Below are 14272 nucleotides of genomic sequence, written 5' to 3' on the forward strand. Positions count from 1 at the left end.
TAACTAGATAATATGCACTGTCTAAGGGGGAGAGTGAAATGAAGATCTTAAGACCCTCCCTTGCGATTTGGATGTTGAGTTGTTTTCAGTATGGTAGAGGTTTTTTTGAGTGTTTTTAGATGGTGTAGTGTAAAAGATGTATATTACTAAAAAATAATAGAGATTGTTTGCAATTTCAATATAGATTCTAGAGTATACCTCATCATCAGCGAGGATCTACAAGTCTACAAAGGAGTGATCATGCAAATAGATGGAGAAGTTGTTGAAATTTTCAAAAGAAATGGTTTGGATATTGGAGCTCTTGGAAGCTATTGTGCTGGAGTAAGCCTAAAAAGCAGTATGACAGAGGGAGAAGTAGGATATTGAAGGAATTCAACAAAGAAAGAAGTTATAAAAGATAATATTGTAGGAATTCACTTTGTAAGATTCAAGAAGAAACATGAAATATGATATGACAAAAATGCAGAAAGAGTATAAGTAGTGGTGCATTTGTCTAGGGGGAGCTTTCAAGGCTCCGCTCTTGCTTCCTGGATTGATGTTGTTGCTTCTCTTAGGGGGGTAGATAAGGCTGAGGCTTTTTGAAAATAGTTATAGAAAAATGATATCCCTATTAGGGGGAGTATTGCAATCACTTGAAATATTTGTGGCTATAGTCTGTTGTGGTCTACTCATTGGGAGAAATATTTTCAATTGAAGAGCTATTCAAATTTGCATCCATTGTCTTTAGTGTCAAACAAGGAGAGATATACGAGTAGAGTTATGCTACCTTTGTTAATGGTGGTACATAAGTGTTGCCATTTATGACAAAGGGGGAGAATGTTCGAAACTTGAGTTGTTGTGCTATGTTGTCATTGATGTCACTATGTGCTATAGATAGTCAAGAAGCGAGTGTTCTGGTATTGTTGAGTTGTCTAGTGAAGACGTTGAGGTGGTTCTAGAAGGATGGTATAGTGAAAGATTCAATATGTAGAAAATAGTATTTATGTGTTTTGATATTGTTGAGTGGTTTGGTGAAGATGTTGAGATGTTTCTGAAAGGACGGTATAGTGGAAGCTTCAATATGCAGGAAACAATGTTTATGCAGGAAAGAGTTTTTAATCTCCTTGTGGAAGAATGCTTTGTATTCCTTTGGTATGTGAAGATTATGTGTTATGGTTCTAGATATAATGTCTATGTTATAGATGTATATTGAACTATTAGGTCTATAGGTCCTCTATTACTTAAATAGTAGAATTGGTTGTTGTTTCTAACTATGAGGTTGTTTATATGAATTGGTTTGAAAATTTCTTAGTGGCTTTTAGATATGTGGAATTTAGTGTTGTGGTTTGGAGGACATGTTTATGTGATTTGTGCAGTGTTGATGCCTAAAATTGCTTCCAGGCACATAGCCTTATGGGAAACTCAGTGTTGGGGGACCTATACGTTCACACTGAGTGACCTCTAGGATTTTAGAAGTCAGCTCTTCATTTACTATGAGGGGAAAAGGGGAAGAAAGAACATAAAACAAAACTATTCTAAGGCAATACACCATATTTAAACCTTTGTCAAACAAATTGTACAAAGAACCTCATACTCATGTGATTCTAAGGCCCATTCAACAATCTACATGCCTTATGAACAATCACGAATATATTAGAATACCTCAAAATGACATAGAGCTCATCATGCCTAAATTTACACTATAATGAAAGAGTATACAACATGATTGATACAACAAAGTTCAAGCATACATCACCAAAGTCAAGACTGCATCCAAGATCACACAAAAAACCATTAATGAACACTTAACAAAATAGCTTAAAAGGCCGGAGGCACAGTTCAATTATCTTGATTCAAAAAACAATAACAACATTCACGACAAGAAAATACGAAGTCTTTTCTATATCTTGCTAACCATCCAGAAGTCCTTCATATTACAAGCATTTTGAATTAAATAGAGGAGAGGCAAAATGCCCACTACTACGAAACAAAAAAAAGAAACACCCAACACCTTCGTGCCAACTTGCCAATCCCTAGTCTGCAAGGTCATCAAATCCTTTGAAAGCGATAACCGCTTTCGACTTGTAGCTCTCCATCCGTTATTAATATCAAAACCACCATCGCAACTGCCCTTAGAACCATCAGGAACATCGCCCTAAAAATGGTTAGCAAATCTTAGCATACTGGTCGCACTTTATAGGTGGCATTCCTCTTTCCGTTATATAGACACGTGGAGTCTCCCACTTCTACTTTGAAATGACATGCGACAATAGAATGAGGAGTCTTCTTCATGAACAAAACTGTAACCTCAAATGCCCTGTAGAGAAGACACGTGTTTTCCAAATGGCTTCCTTTTGAACTGCAGACAAATGTCGCAAGGAGCAAAGGGGAACACCACGTGGCATTCAGGCGGGGCTTTGCGGTGAAACAAAAAGAAGGCCATCCAAATTGCATGCCATGCCAACATGTGGCAAACACACATTAACTTGTGACTATGGCCCTTTTACTTATTAATAAAATATAGGGGCCATGGAGTTCAAAACAAAAGGGCCCTTTATGAACAAAGTGGGTTCTGAATTCACATGTAGTGTTCTAGTTCATTTTGTAGGTGATGCTTTGATTGGCAATTGGATTTATGATATTCTGAGTTTTGTGTTGTCAGCTAGTTTGGTTTTTGGTTAACTGTGGTGATGTATCCTACTTGGATTATACTATTTGGTCTAGGTTCATTTTGGAGAATGATTTTGATTAATGTTTTGGGTCTCACCATGATGTGTGTAGATCCGCATTGGATATTTATTTTTGGGTCAATAGGTTAATGTGATTTAATGTTTATCTATAGGTTTTTTTTATGTTGACCTTGGAGGAGGTGTTAGCATGTGTAGTTCATTGGAATCATTCAGAAAGGATGTGTTGTGATGTTTTTGGGTACTCTCTATCTTTTGGAGTGGATCAAAGTGGCTGAATTTATGTAATATTGTTAATTCTATTTGTGGTCAACCTAGTTAAGGGTTTTAACGATTAATCTTGTATATAAAGAAGTGTCGATGTGTGAATGATTGTATGTGAAGAGTGTGAATTGATAGGCAACATATGTTAATGGTTTGCAAGTAGATTTGATGTTGGAGTTGTGCAAAAATCAATTATGAAGAGCTTTGATGATGATATCCTCTGTATGACAATGTTTTAAGATAGTATTTGAAGTTAAATGTGTTTGCCATGATATTGGTCGCTTGACATAGTGGTTTAAGGACAATTTCATGATCATGAGATCTTATTCTTTTCAATTCAGCTATTCCTTTTTCCATCGAAAGATAATGAGCCTCTTGGTAGCTTTCTGTATCTTTCCTTGTTAACATGTTTTAGTTTGCGAGTTATTTGTATCTTGCCCTAAGGTTGTGCACCTTAGTTTGGCAAGTCTTCTAAGGACCAATGGGTTTTGGAGGCAACATTGTAATAAATTATATTCATATTGTGAGTGTGATTCTCACCATGGTTTTTTCCTTCTTGGGGTTTCCGCGAAAATCTAGTGTTCTTGTGTTTGTTGTGCTTTGTGCTTTCATGATTTATTTATGCTGCGATTTTATGGTTGAGGTTTAAAGTTTGAAGATCAAGAATTAAGTATTTTTGAGGTTTGGATTGATCAAACCCCCCTCCCCCCTCTCCCTCGCCTCCCCTCCCCCAACCTCAATCTTGTGGTGTGTCCAACAATAGTTATATTAGAATCCATCATAACTAACTAGTATTAGGTGATTATCTTACAACTTGTCATAACCCAACTCGAGCATCCAACTTCTCAATGCAAAGGTATCTTCTATCATTTGTTCATTTTATCATATAATTGGTCATAGGATATCATATGCGTGTCATAGAATTTTGTCATAAAAATCTCATAAAATGACACTTCTCAACATATCGTCAAAGTGGGATGCCTACCTCCACACGTGCAATAAATGTGTCATATAGTCATCACTAAGTAGGGTGCCTCAAAATCTGCGAGTCTTGCTATATGACTAGACATTTGTAGATAATTAATTAATAAATAAATTCAATAATCAATGTTCGGATTTTCCCAGGTCAAGACACTTAATCCCAACAAAAAATACATGCAACTCATTTATAGTTAGTTTATCCAAATATTTAGTTTCTTCCACAACAGATACCTTTGCATGAAATCTTGGGAGAATGGATCTAAGGACCTTTTTCATAGTCATGATCTCTTTCATTTCTTCACCAAGTCCTTTGATAGAGTTGACAACTTCATCAACTTGGAGTAGGAATGTAGCAATATTCTCCTTTTCTTTCATTTTAGACTCAAATTGACTTGGGTAGGTTTGAAGCTTTGCTTGTTTGACCTTGTCCTCTCCTTCATAGATGTTATGAAACTTAACCAACACTTCCTTCGCTATCCTAGAATGCATAATCTTCACAAACTTAGAATTAGATAAACACATAAAATAACATCCCTTGCCTTGGCATTATTCTCACAAGCCTTCTTTTTGCCTTGGTCTCATAGAGGACTATTAGGTATTTCATTACCATCCACAACTAATTGCCAAACATCAAACTTTAGGGCAATCAAATATATTTCCACCCCCACTCCAAAAGGCATGATTTATGAAATGCATAGAGGATATGATCAAATAATTTATAAATAAATATTACATAAAAATATTCACAAAATGTCAATATTTATCCTGGGAAAACCTTTCGAAGCAAAAACCTAGCCTCTAGATCTTAAACCAATTCCATTCTTAACAATTTATTAACAATACTGACATAACTAAAATAAAAAAGTAGGCTTAATGCTTCATAGGATAATGAGAAAAATAATTCTAAAATGATTTTGGTAGCATAACAATACTCACAAAATAACCCATACATACTAGATCCCAAGCATCTAATATATATGACAAGCAAACTACGAAACCATTGAATGGTAATTAGGAAGACTCAAATCCCAAGTCAAAATATAACACCCCATTCCAAGATGGGTCTCAAAGTTATTTTTTGGATATTCTCTTATATTTGTCATAATTATTTAGATAGTGTCATAACCCCCTCTCAACTTAGGCACTCTATTTTGGCTCTATTATCTCCATTCAAAGATGCCTTATAGCATGTCATTTTAGCATACCCTAAATTGGCCAATAAATCAAGTCAATAGTGTAAGCTCTCTCTTACATGCTATTACACGCGTCATATATTTTTTTACACATCTTACATAACAATAGTTTCTCTTGCACACATTATACCAATACTTACGCATGATATAATGGCCAAGTCATATTAACACAATCTTTTTAATGGGGACCTACAAATAAATTTAATGCATACATAATAAACAAACCATTGTAATTACATGTTGTATGACACACCTATTTCAACAATACTCACACTTTATATATTAGAATGGGTGATTAAAAATGTAGATCTAGATAGAAAATAGGCATTAGGCATAGAAGAAACCAAACAAAGGACAAAACGATTGAGAATGGAAAGTAAATGTGTAAAATAACCATTTGAGAGTTTACATGATATTTGTGTGAACTCAAATATGGCGAATTCACAATATTATAAAATGGTGGATGCAAATATTGAGTAATTAGGACTAAGGTCCAAAGCATGGGTAGCAATTTTCATGACAAATATGACCCCAACAATAGCATAGATTTTAAAGGTAATGCAAATGTGGCATATAAGTGAAACATTTATCATAAAATATAGGTGATCAACAATCATTCATGTGCAAATTATCATGGCAAAGACATCTATTATAAATGATTCATGTAAATAATGAGAGGGAATTTAAAATCACCAAATCAATGTTTGGTAAAATCACGATGAGTTGGCCCTTCTTACATTTGATAATATTTACCAAAGATCGAGGCATCAATTTGAATAACTGGCCACTAAAATAATCGCTAGTTAACAATTTCACTAACTGTTGTTAGTCGACCTCACATACTTTATATTGATTTGTGCACTTGGTTATTGTGTTCAAAGATGTTCTTTTATTCATTCAAAACCACTTAGAACATTGAGGATCATTTAGGATTTTATTTGCATGAAGACTTCAATTTACAAAAGGAATACAAAGAATTTAGTCTAGATGATTAGTGTAGCTAGAGCACATCATCCTAGGCCCACCACATGTTTTCTTATCTTCAAATCTTCTAAGTTCAAATCTGCAAAGTTGGCCCATCCAAGAGTTTAATTGAGGAGAATTTGATCCTTAAATCTAATTAATTTCCAAAGGTATTTGTAAACACAACTAACCATTACAAGCCTATATATATTAGAGATCGAGACAAAATAATTTACAAACAACAAGAATTAGTAAGGTCAAACTTGTGAACTGTAGGGTTATTTCCATGTAGAAAATCTCATGTGCATTTGTAGAGATTAGTTTTACAAATGTAGATGCAACAAACAATAAATTTTTGATTAAGAGATATTGATTTAGATTATATAAAAAAATACAAAATATTGACAAACCACCAATATTTCTTTATCATCAAAATCTAATTAAATATTATTTTCAATACAATTTAATTTTTACTAGTATCCACATTTATAACAATAATCAACTTGAAGCCTAAATGGGTGGTGTAGTTGGCTAGGAGCTTTGGGTTTTTCCATATAGGTCTTGAGGTCAATTTTCTTAGCCTACACGTGACTTCACTTTTATTTTCTCCTTCCTTTTTATTTGCCTTCAATTTTGCCTCCAAATCGTATTTTTGCCTTCAATTTTACCTCAAAATCTTATTTGCAAGAAATTAATGATTGGCTAGAATATTGGCTAATTAATTATTATATTCAATTATTTAACATAAATCTACAATATTATAGTTGCTACTACAACTTTAAAAAAATTCCCCGTGTATCATTTCAACTGTGTTTCGATAATTTGAAAACAATACTTTCGAAGTACATATATTTCCCAATGAAGTGCCCAAGTAAATTCGAACCGGGATTCTTTCTTTCATCTTTCAAAAAGATCTAAAATTCCCTCTCTGCTCTTTTATGGGAGCTCTGCTCTTTAGCTTTTGAGAGCAGGCCGTCGCTTCATTGGCGTATTGAACAGATTTAACCATTTATTGTATCCTCAATTTGGGATAAAATACAGGTGTTCCATACCTGCATATAGTAAGCTTGACATTCACTCAGTGTCAATGCTATAAAATATTCGATAAGGAGAAGCTGTTTTTAGGGGAAAAAATTGGTTAGTTTGGCTGGAACATTGGCTAACGAGTGTGATTAGGTTACAGGCATCGTTGAAGGCATAAGGGATGGCATCTGTTTTGCAAAATGCAGGGGATGAAACAACCTGCTTTCGAATTACTCATTCTAATCTTAAGCATCATTTTAACGAGATGCGCTTTTCCCTTCACGTGGGTATCGACAACTCTATGTTTTAATACTATGTGGTATTACCTGTTATTTGTTTGATTTCTGTGATACTTGTCTGGTTTAAACATAATGCAAACATATCTGTTAAGAGTCTGGCACAGGAGAAAGTGGGTTTGGGCAGGTATTTATTTGGTGGGCAATCAGTTAAGGGCAAAATACTCAATTTCATGGGATATCCACTTATATATGTGATATAACGTATTAGTCCAAAATGTTGATCATGGATGTAGAGCTAAAAGATCTTGAGATGTTGAAGTTTCTCTTTCAATTTCTTTTTAATAGCATTGTCATTAATTGCATTGAGAGATTCATTGTTCGTACCACATGGTTTCTGTTTATCAGCAGAATTACATTCCACGATAACTGTTCTCCTGCAAAGGGTGGAAATAAAACACCTCTAAGGAACCCCAGGTGGCATCTTGTTGTGGGGCCAACCGTAGAATACTAAAGCGTTTGTGGCCAACAGATTCAACTAACAGTTACCTTCACTCACATGGCTACTGAATAGTAACTCTAAAAAAACAAGCCTATGCATAGTATGTTATTGGCTTTTTTATTCTCCCCTGTTTGATCAGCGGGCAAGTTTCTGTCTGTCCATAGAGCAAAGGTTTAATTTTGAGTGCCTCAGGAAAATCCTCATCATTCAGGAAGAATTTTAGTATCAGCATTAGTGCTGGACATCATGCATTCAGCTGGATCCATAATGGGTACTGCATGTAGTAGGGATATGAGAACAGAGTCCTGTAGCGCAGATCACTGGAGAACAGGATACATTGCACCTATCATGCCTATTAGACTGGCTGCTAAATTGTATTTTAATTATATAGCTTTTTTTCAAAAAGTATAAACTTTTGATTATTGATGGCTTGGACAGTTTGACTCTATTCTTTTAAAAAAAATTATTCATTTTTTTTCAGTATTTTATTTTCGTGGGATTTTCACTAAGTGAATAATTTTAATACTAAAGTTCTACGTTTAGCAGTCTAGAACCAAGTTTTATGTTTTTTTCTTATGTACAGTCTAGCTTCCTATCCTTCGTGGCAAATGAGGTCTCTCTCCAACAATTCAGCACTACTTTTGACATCTACCTCAGCTTACGAAATTGGGATCTGATTAGTATGAAATATTAACTGCAAGAAAATACCTCCACAGCCTTCGGATCCTCCCACTTCTCTGACATTCTGATATTTTTTTTTCGCCTCTTGTTTTGTGGTGTTGAATCACTTGTTTGGCCCTTGAAATTGCTGTCTTCGTACATTGACATAAAACTTTTCTCATACTTTTTATCAATGATACCATGAATCAGGTCTAGCTTGGGTTCTTTAACAGCTAAGAGATATTTAGCATATGCGCACACATAGCAGAAATGGAAGTATATAGCCGACTAAGGAATATAATAGCCATGAGTTGCCAACATAAGATAAGAGGTATTTCAAAATTTATAGTAAGTATGCAATTGTCTAGCAGCATGATCTATTAAGTCTACTTGATGCTAATATCCATGTAAACTGAACAAATTACCGCTATGGTATCTCTTGCATCGTAGAAAAATGTTACTTCCTTACTTACGTCTAGATCTATTAATTACTGAAATTTGTAAATCAAGGTGGGTTCTAAACTAGAGTGACAGTCAAAATTTCATAACTATCTAGTTTAAAAACTCGTTCTCATTTTTGAAACTTATATGAAATTCTTCTACTTGAAGCAACCAAACTGCACAGCAAGCGAAAGTTCTCAAATATGACATGTGACCACTTTCGTTATGTTTGCAAATCTATTTGTGAAGATTGCTTCTTCATATTGTCCTTTTCTATGTTGTCTATTATATCATAAATCAAATCGTCAATTTAAGGTACGTGGATTTTTTTTTAAATTTAAACATTTAAAAGCTTAATGAGTGATCATATATTAGCTGTGTTTAAATATATTACAAACGTTGCTAGGTGGATAGGACCATAAAACTAAGGCTTGAGTCGGCTTTCACTGAGATTGTTAAAGTTCCACTTGTATTCTTATAGTTGAGAACAATTATTCAAAAGGCCCAACATTTGCAATTTAAGTTTCTCAATTTACAATGAATTTTGATATAGTTTAACATTTCATCATAGAAAGGTACGTTACTTGGCCATCCCAAAATTTATTGTGTGATTGGTTGGTTTTGTGCTTAAATTGGATTTACCAGAGGTATTCTTCATTCTAACCATAATTATGTGATGTAGGAACATCCTTGGCCAACAACAATTCTGTATCAACCAAATTTATTTGGTTATGTTCTTGGTTTTGTACTATTTTTTAGGTTTCTATATGTGCGTTTGGAGATAGAGTTTGTGCTCACTTCCGTGTCATTCTTTAGTTCCTGAGATGATATTGCATTAGTGCAAGGGGATTTGGCTTTGGCAATCTTGCCACACTTTTCACAAAAGGCTCTTGCAAGATCTCCCCATGGTAGATTGAGTTGTGCAATTGTGACATGAGATTGATTTCTCATCTGCTATTTTCGAGGACTTCTTTATACATGCTTTTATTGTTACACTATTTGTTCTCTCAAACATTGAGCTTCTATTAGAGAAAACGCTTATTCAAGATGAAGGCATCCTTGATGGCGCTTAGTTTTGTATGTAAATTCGAATCCTTAGCTTTAAACCAAGTCACTAGACCATTTCATAGCTCAAGATCTGGGCCTTAATAGGCACCATTGTCCCCAATGTGCCCCAAAGAATCCATGCCCATATTGTTCCATGTAGAGCTAGTAATTTATAATTTGAATGTTGTGCCAAATTGGGAGCAGATTGTCCCAATTCTGATGCATATAAATAAGCTTTTCCTCAACTTCGTTATGATTGTGTTTCATCGCTCCTAGAATTGTTCTATCTAATGACAAAATTATATCAAAACTTTATTATCAACTGTATTTGGCCATTGCACCTTGTATGGATTCTCTCTTTGAAATTCCACAAAAAATATATTGTTTGATTATGTGTTTGTGCTACTTGGTTTGACAATCCTTAATTGGGTTCTTAAAACTTGCCTTGCATTAGATGGTATTAGAGTGAGGTGTGTTTTATGTCATGTGAAGATTTTTTGAGGATCCATGGAAGCTTGATCTATGTGTGGCGTCACCTATAGTTGCACTCACAAAATTCTTGACTTGTAGATGACAATGCCACTATTGAAGAGTTGCATGTTGTGGCTGAGCTGGAATCATTAATGTGGCTGGAAAACTAGAAGAAATGACTAAATTGTTGAGAGTAATACAATGAATGTTTGATGCAATGGAAGCATATCATTGTAGAGGGTTTGTCTAGTAGGAGGACACTCATGATTTGGAGGATGAGGAAAGAGGTGAAGAAGAGAAACACGAGTGAGTGAAAGCATTGGATGTTGATGCAAGAGAGGAGAGACCATTGCAAGATATATCAAAGATCAGAAAGGTGCATATATTGAGGTACCGTGCTTTTTTGGATTGTTGAATTAGGAAGAACTAATTAATTAGATTGTTGAGATGGATGAGTTCTTCAAATTTGAAGACATCTTAGATCCACAAAGGGTGAGAATTGCCCAAACTATGTTGAAAGAGCATACCACATTGAGATGGAAGGAGTCATAGTTATAGAAAGCAAAGAGTGGCAAAGAAAATATTATCCATTGTGAGACGTCTTAAAAATCAGAAAGGCACATAGATGAAGGTGCCGTGCTTTTTTGGATTGTTGAATTAGGAAGAATTAATTTATTGGATCGCCAAGATGGATTTCTTTGAATTTGAAGACATATTAGATTCACAAAGGGTGAGAATTGCCCAAACTAATTTGAAACGTAGTTCCTACTAGGGGATTACCAATTGGACCTTCTTAAGAAGTTTCAAAATTTGCAGTAGTGTGAAGTAGCATGCTGAAGAATTTTACAAGTTAACCATGAAATTTGGACATAATGTTTGAACTAGGAAAAATGTGGTGCGATATGTAAATGGTCTCAAGTTTACCATTGAAGAGGAGATGCATATGTTGCGGCTTTGTCCACTCAAAGAAGCTTACCAATATGCTTTGAAGGTCGAGGAAAAACTCAAGTGGAAGGAGCAAAAGAATGGTAGAGGAAAAGGTGGAATTGGTAGATCTAGAGTTGAGAAATTTTAGCAAGGTTGAGGAGGAAAGGAAGGAAGTTCCCCAAGCGAATCATAAATAGGCATGATAGCACGGGCTCAAGGAAGAGACAAGGAGGAACTAAAAGTCATGGAAGGGGATTCCGTGGTACTTGTTTTCAATGTGGATGAGGAAATTGAGCTAGTGAATGATATCAAACAAAGTTTGTTGGCAGCAAGAGGAAGGAGATTGCTGCACATGTTGAAGCTAAGGAGTCTATGGATTGATAGAGTGGAAGAGCCTATGCACAAAGAGTGGTCATGATGAGGAGAGTAGGATATTAAAGCCAAGGTAGTTGAGGAGCTATTTTGCACAATTACAAGTTAAGAGGAAAATATTGCAATGTGATAGTTAATAGTGGTGACAATCTTGTGTTAGTTGAGATGGTGGAGAATTTGGGGCTAAAGAGAAAGGTTCACCCCTACACCTATAAGGAATCTTGATTGTAGGTAGGACACGCTTTATGGTCGGTGAGTTTTAACATTGGTACATATAGAGGTGTAAGTGTGCAACATCATGCCCATAGATTTTTGTCATGTCCCCTTTGGGAGGCCTTGGTGATTTAATAGAAAGGTAGTGCAAGACGGTTAGGGTGAACACTTATAGTCTTGTAAAAATGGCAAGCGATATATGTTGAATCCTTTGAAGAATCCAAAGAAAAAATTTGAGATAGAACCTTGATTGATGATGAGCCCAGAGCAATTTAGAGTGATAAGGAGAGTAGGGAAGTGGAGGTTGTAGTTGTTGAGTGTTTTGTAGGCAAAGATGCGGTACCTCAAAAGGTGTTGTGTCAAGTATATGTAGTCAAATTGGAAAAGACAATGCAAACAAAGTTTTCTTGGAAGTCAAGGAGACGTGTAGAAGGCTTTAGGAGTGATTGATTGATGGAGGTTAGTGCAAATGCAAGACTTGCAAAGGATGCCATCAAAAAGATAATGGTGCAAAAATTTAGGTGCTTGAAACTTGTCCAGCATAGGAACAAGGAAAGGAAAGGAGAAAAATTCTTAGTGCAATTAAGTAAGAAGGAAAAGTGTGAAAGGAAAAGGGCATCCCAAAAGGACCTTTGAGAATCAATGTGAACCTTCAGTATCCTTTTTTATTTTGATTAAATGTTTAATGTTATGATACAAGAACACGCTACTATGCCTTTAAAGCGGAAATAGACATAATCAATTTCCCATCTCATTAACCCTTAGAGATAATTCAGCTCACAGATCTATGTAATTTTCAGCAGCATAACGGCATATAAATTAATACTTTAAAGAATGAAGGAAAGAAGAATTAGACAGGAGAAGAAACACTAATATACATGGGAAAAACCTTTTCAGATAAAAAACCCCATCTTACAATACACTTGCAAGCTTATAGCCTTAGCACGGAGACTACATCTTGCTCTTCTCTGGAGGAAATCTGACAACATAACAGTGGGTTTGTAATAATCATCCTGCCCTTCTACAATAAATAATACAACAAATATTCAATAATAAATGAGCTAGGTGTGAAAGAAAGCAACTCCATCTTCAACAAAGCAAAAAAGCTGAATAAAGCACATCATCAATGCCTCTAACTTCATCCTGCATATCCAAACAAAGCTATCCTCTTTCTTAGGTGTAAATCTTCAAGGAAAGCATTTCAATCCTTAACTTAGCCTCCAAGAAAAGCTAAAAGCAAAAAAATGCTCTCTTTTCTTTTCCCATTCAGGAATAAAAATTGCACAAGTCTCTCTTCTAAACCTAGGAGATTGTCAAATTTGTTTTTTATCTTAACGTGAAATCTTTGACTTCAATCCCCTAAAAATAGGAACTCCAAAGTGGCCAAAATAATTAATTAAACTAATTATCAATGTTAGGACTCAAAGGTTGAGACACCTTAATCCCAACATTCTCCCACTTGTTGAAGGTCCGTCAAGAGTCTTATGCAAACCACAGAATACTGCCATATTTCCACTGTACTCACGAGCTTTATAGAAGTATCAATATAACTTCAAACTTGTTACCAAAACACAATTCTGAAGTCTAAAAATTCTCCAGGAACAAGATCAAACACAAATGTTCAAAAAACCCGTCAAAACAACATCCATAGCTGATTGCTCACATCCAACTGAAGAAACCCACATGAATGTAAAAAGCAGCCATAACAAATGCTAAACCATCCAATCACCCATACCTCTAAGGTATTAACAACATCAGTAAACCCATGCCAATGAAAAAATAATCCAACCCATAAACCACAAACAAGCTCCATGTGCAAACCTGTCAATGAAGAACATCCACATCTAGGAACTCACACTGCATGGGTAATTCAAATTTGAAAATAACCAAGGCATATCGAGTCTACCGATAGCATCACATAGAAGGTGTTAACCAATATCATGTAGTACCAAGAAACATCCACAATGATATGCTAAGCCTGCAAACAAAACTTCTGCAAAAACATCTCTCTCAACAAGTCCCCAAAGCTCTCCCAAGTTCTGCACACCCAACAATGGAAAGAGATAATAAGAACCTCCATGTAATCACCAAAAGAACAAGTGACAACACATGACCACAAATTAGTGATCACCATAGCTCCAACCAAACCTCAAGACCAATGTCGTGTGAATCCAAACATCCAGGAGGGTAACCAAGACAAAGAGAAAAACACTGCAATCAACCCCTGTAGAATGTCCTTCTAAATACACCTCTAAATAGAAATTGTGTCAAGTATGATCTTCACAACACCCCAAAAGAAAAAGCCATAACAAC

General features: G+C 35.3%; 1 protein-coding gene across 1 annotated transcript in view; it reads left to right on the plus strand.

Annotated features, from left to right (window-relative positions):
* The first annotated feature begins 6873 nt into the window (after positions 1–6873).
* The window catches only part of LOC131032438 (tubulin-folding cofactor B), a 188294-nt gene continuing 180895 nt past the window's right edge, over positions 6874–14272 (plus strand). Inside the window, exon 1 of the mRNA XM_057963410.2 lies at positions 6874–7373. Coding sequence (XP_057819393.1) covers positions 7272–7373 — 102 coding nt within the window. The 5' untranslated portion in view covers positions 6874–7271. The remainder of the gene's footprint in view (positions 7374–14272) is intronic.

This window comes from Cryptomeria japonica, chromosome 11, assembly GCF_030272615.1.
Source record: "Cryptomeria japonica chromosome 11, Sugi_1.0, whole genome shotgun sequence".
Lineage (NCBI taxonomy): Eukaryota > Viridiplantae > Streptophyta > Pinopsida > Cupressales > Cupressaceae > Cryptomeria > Cryptomeria japonica.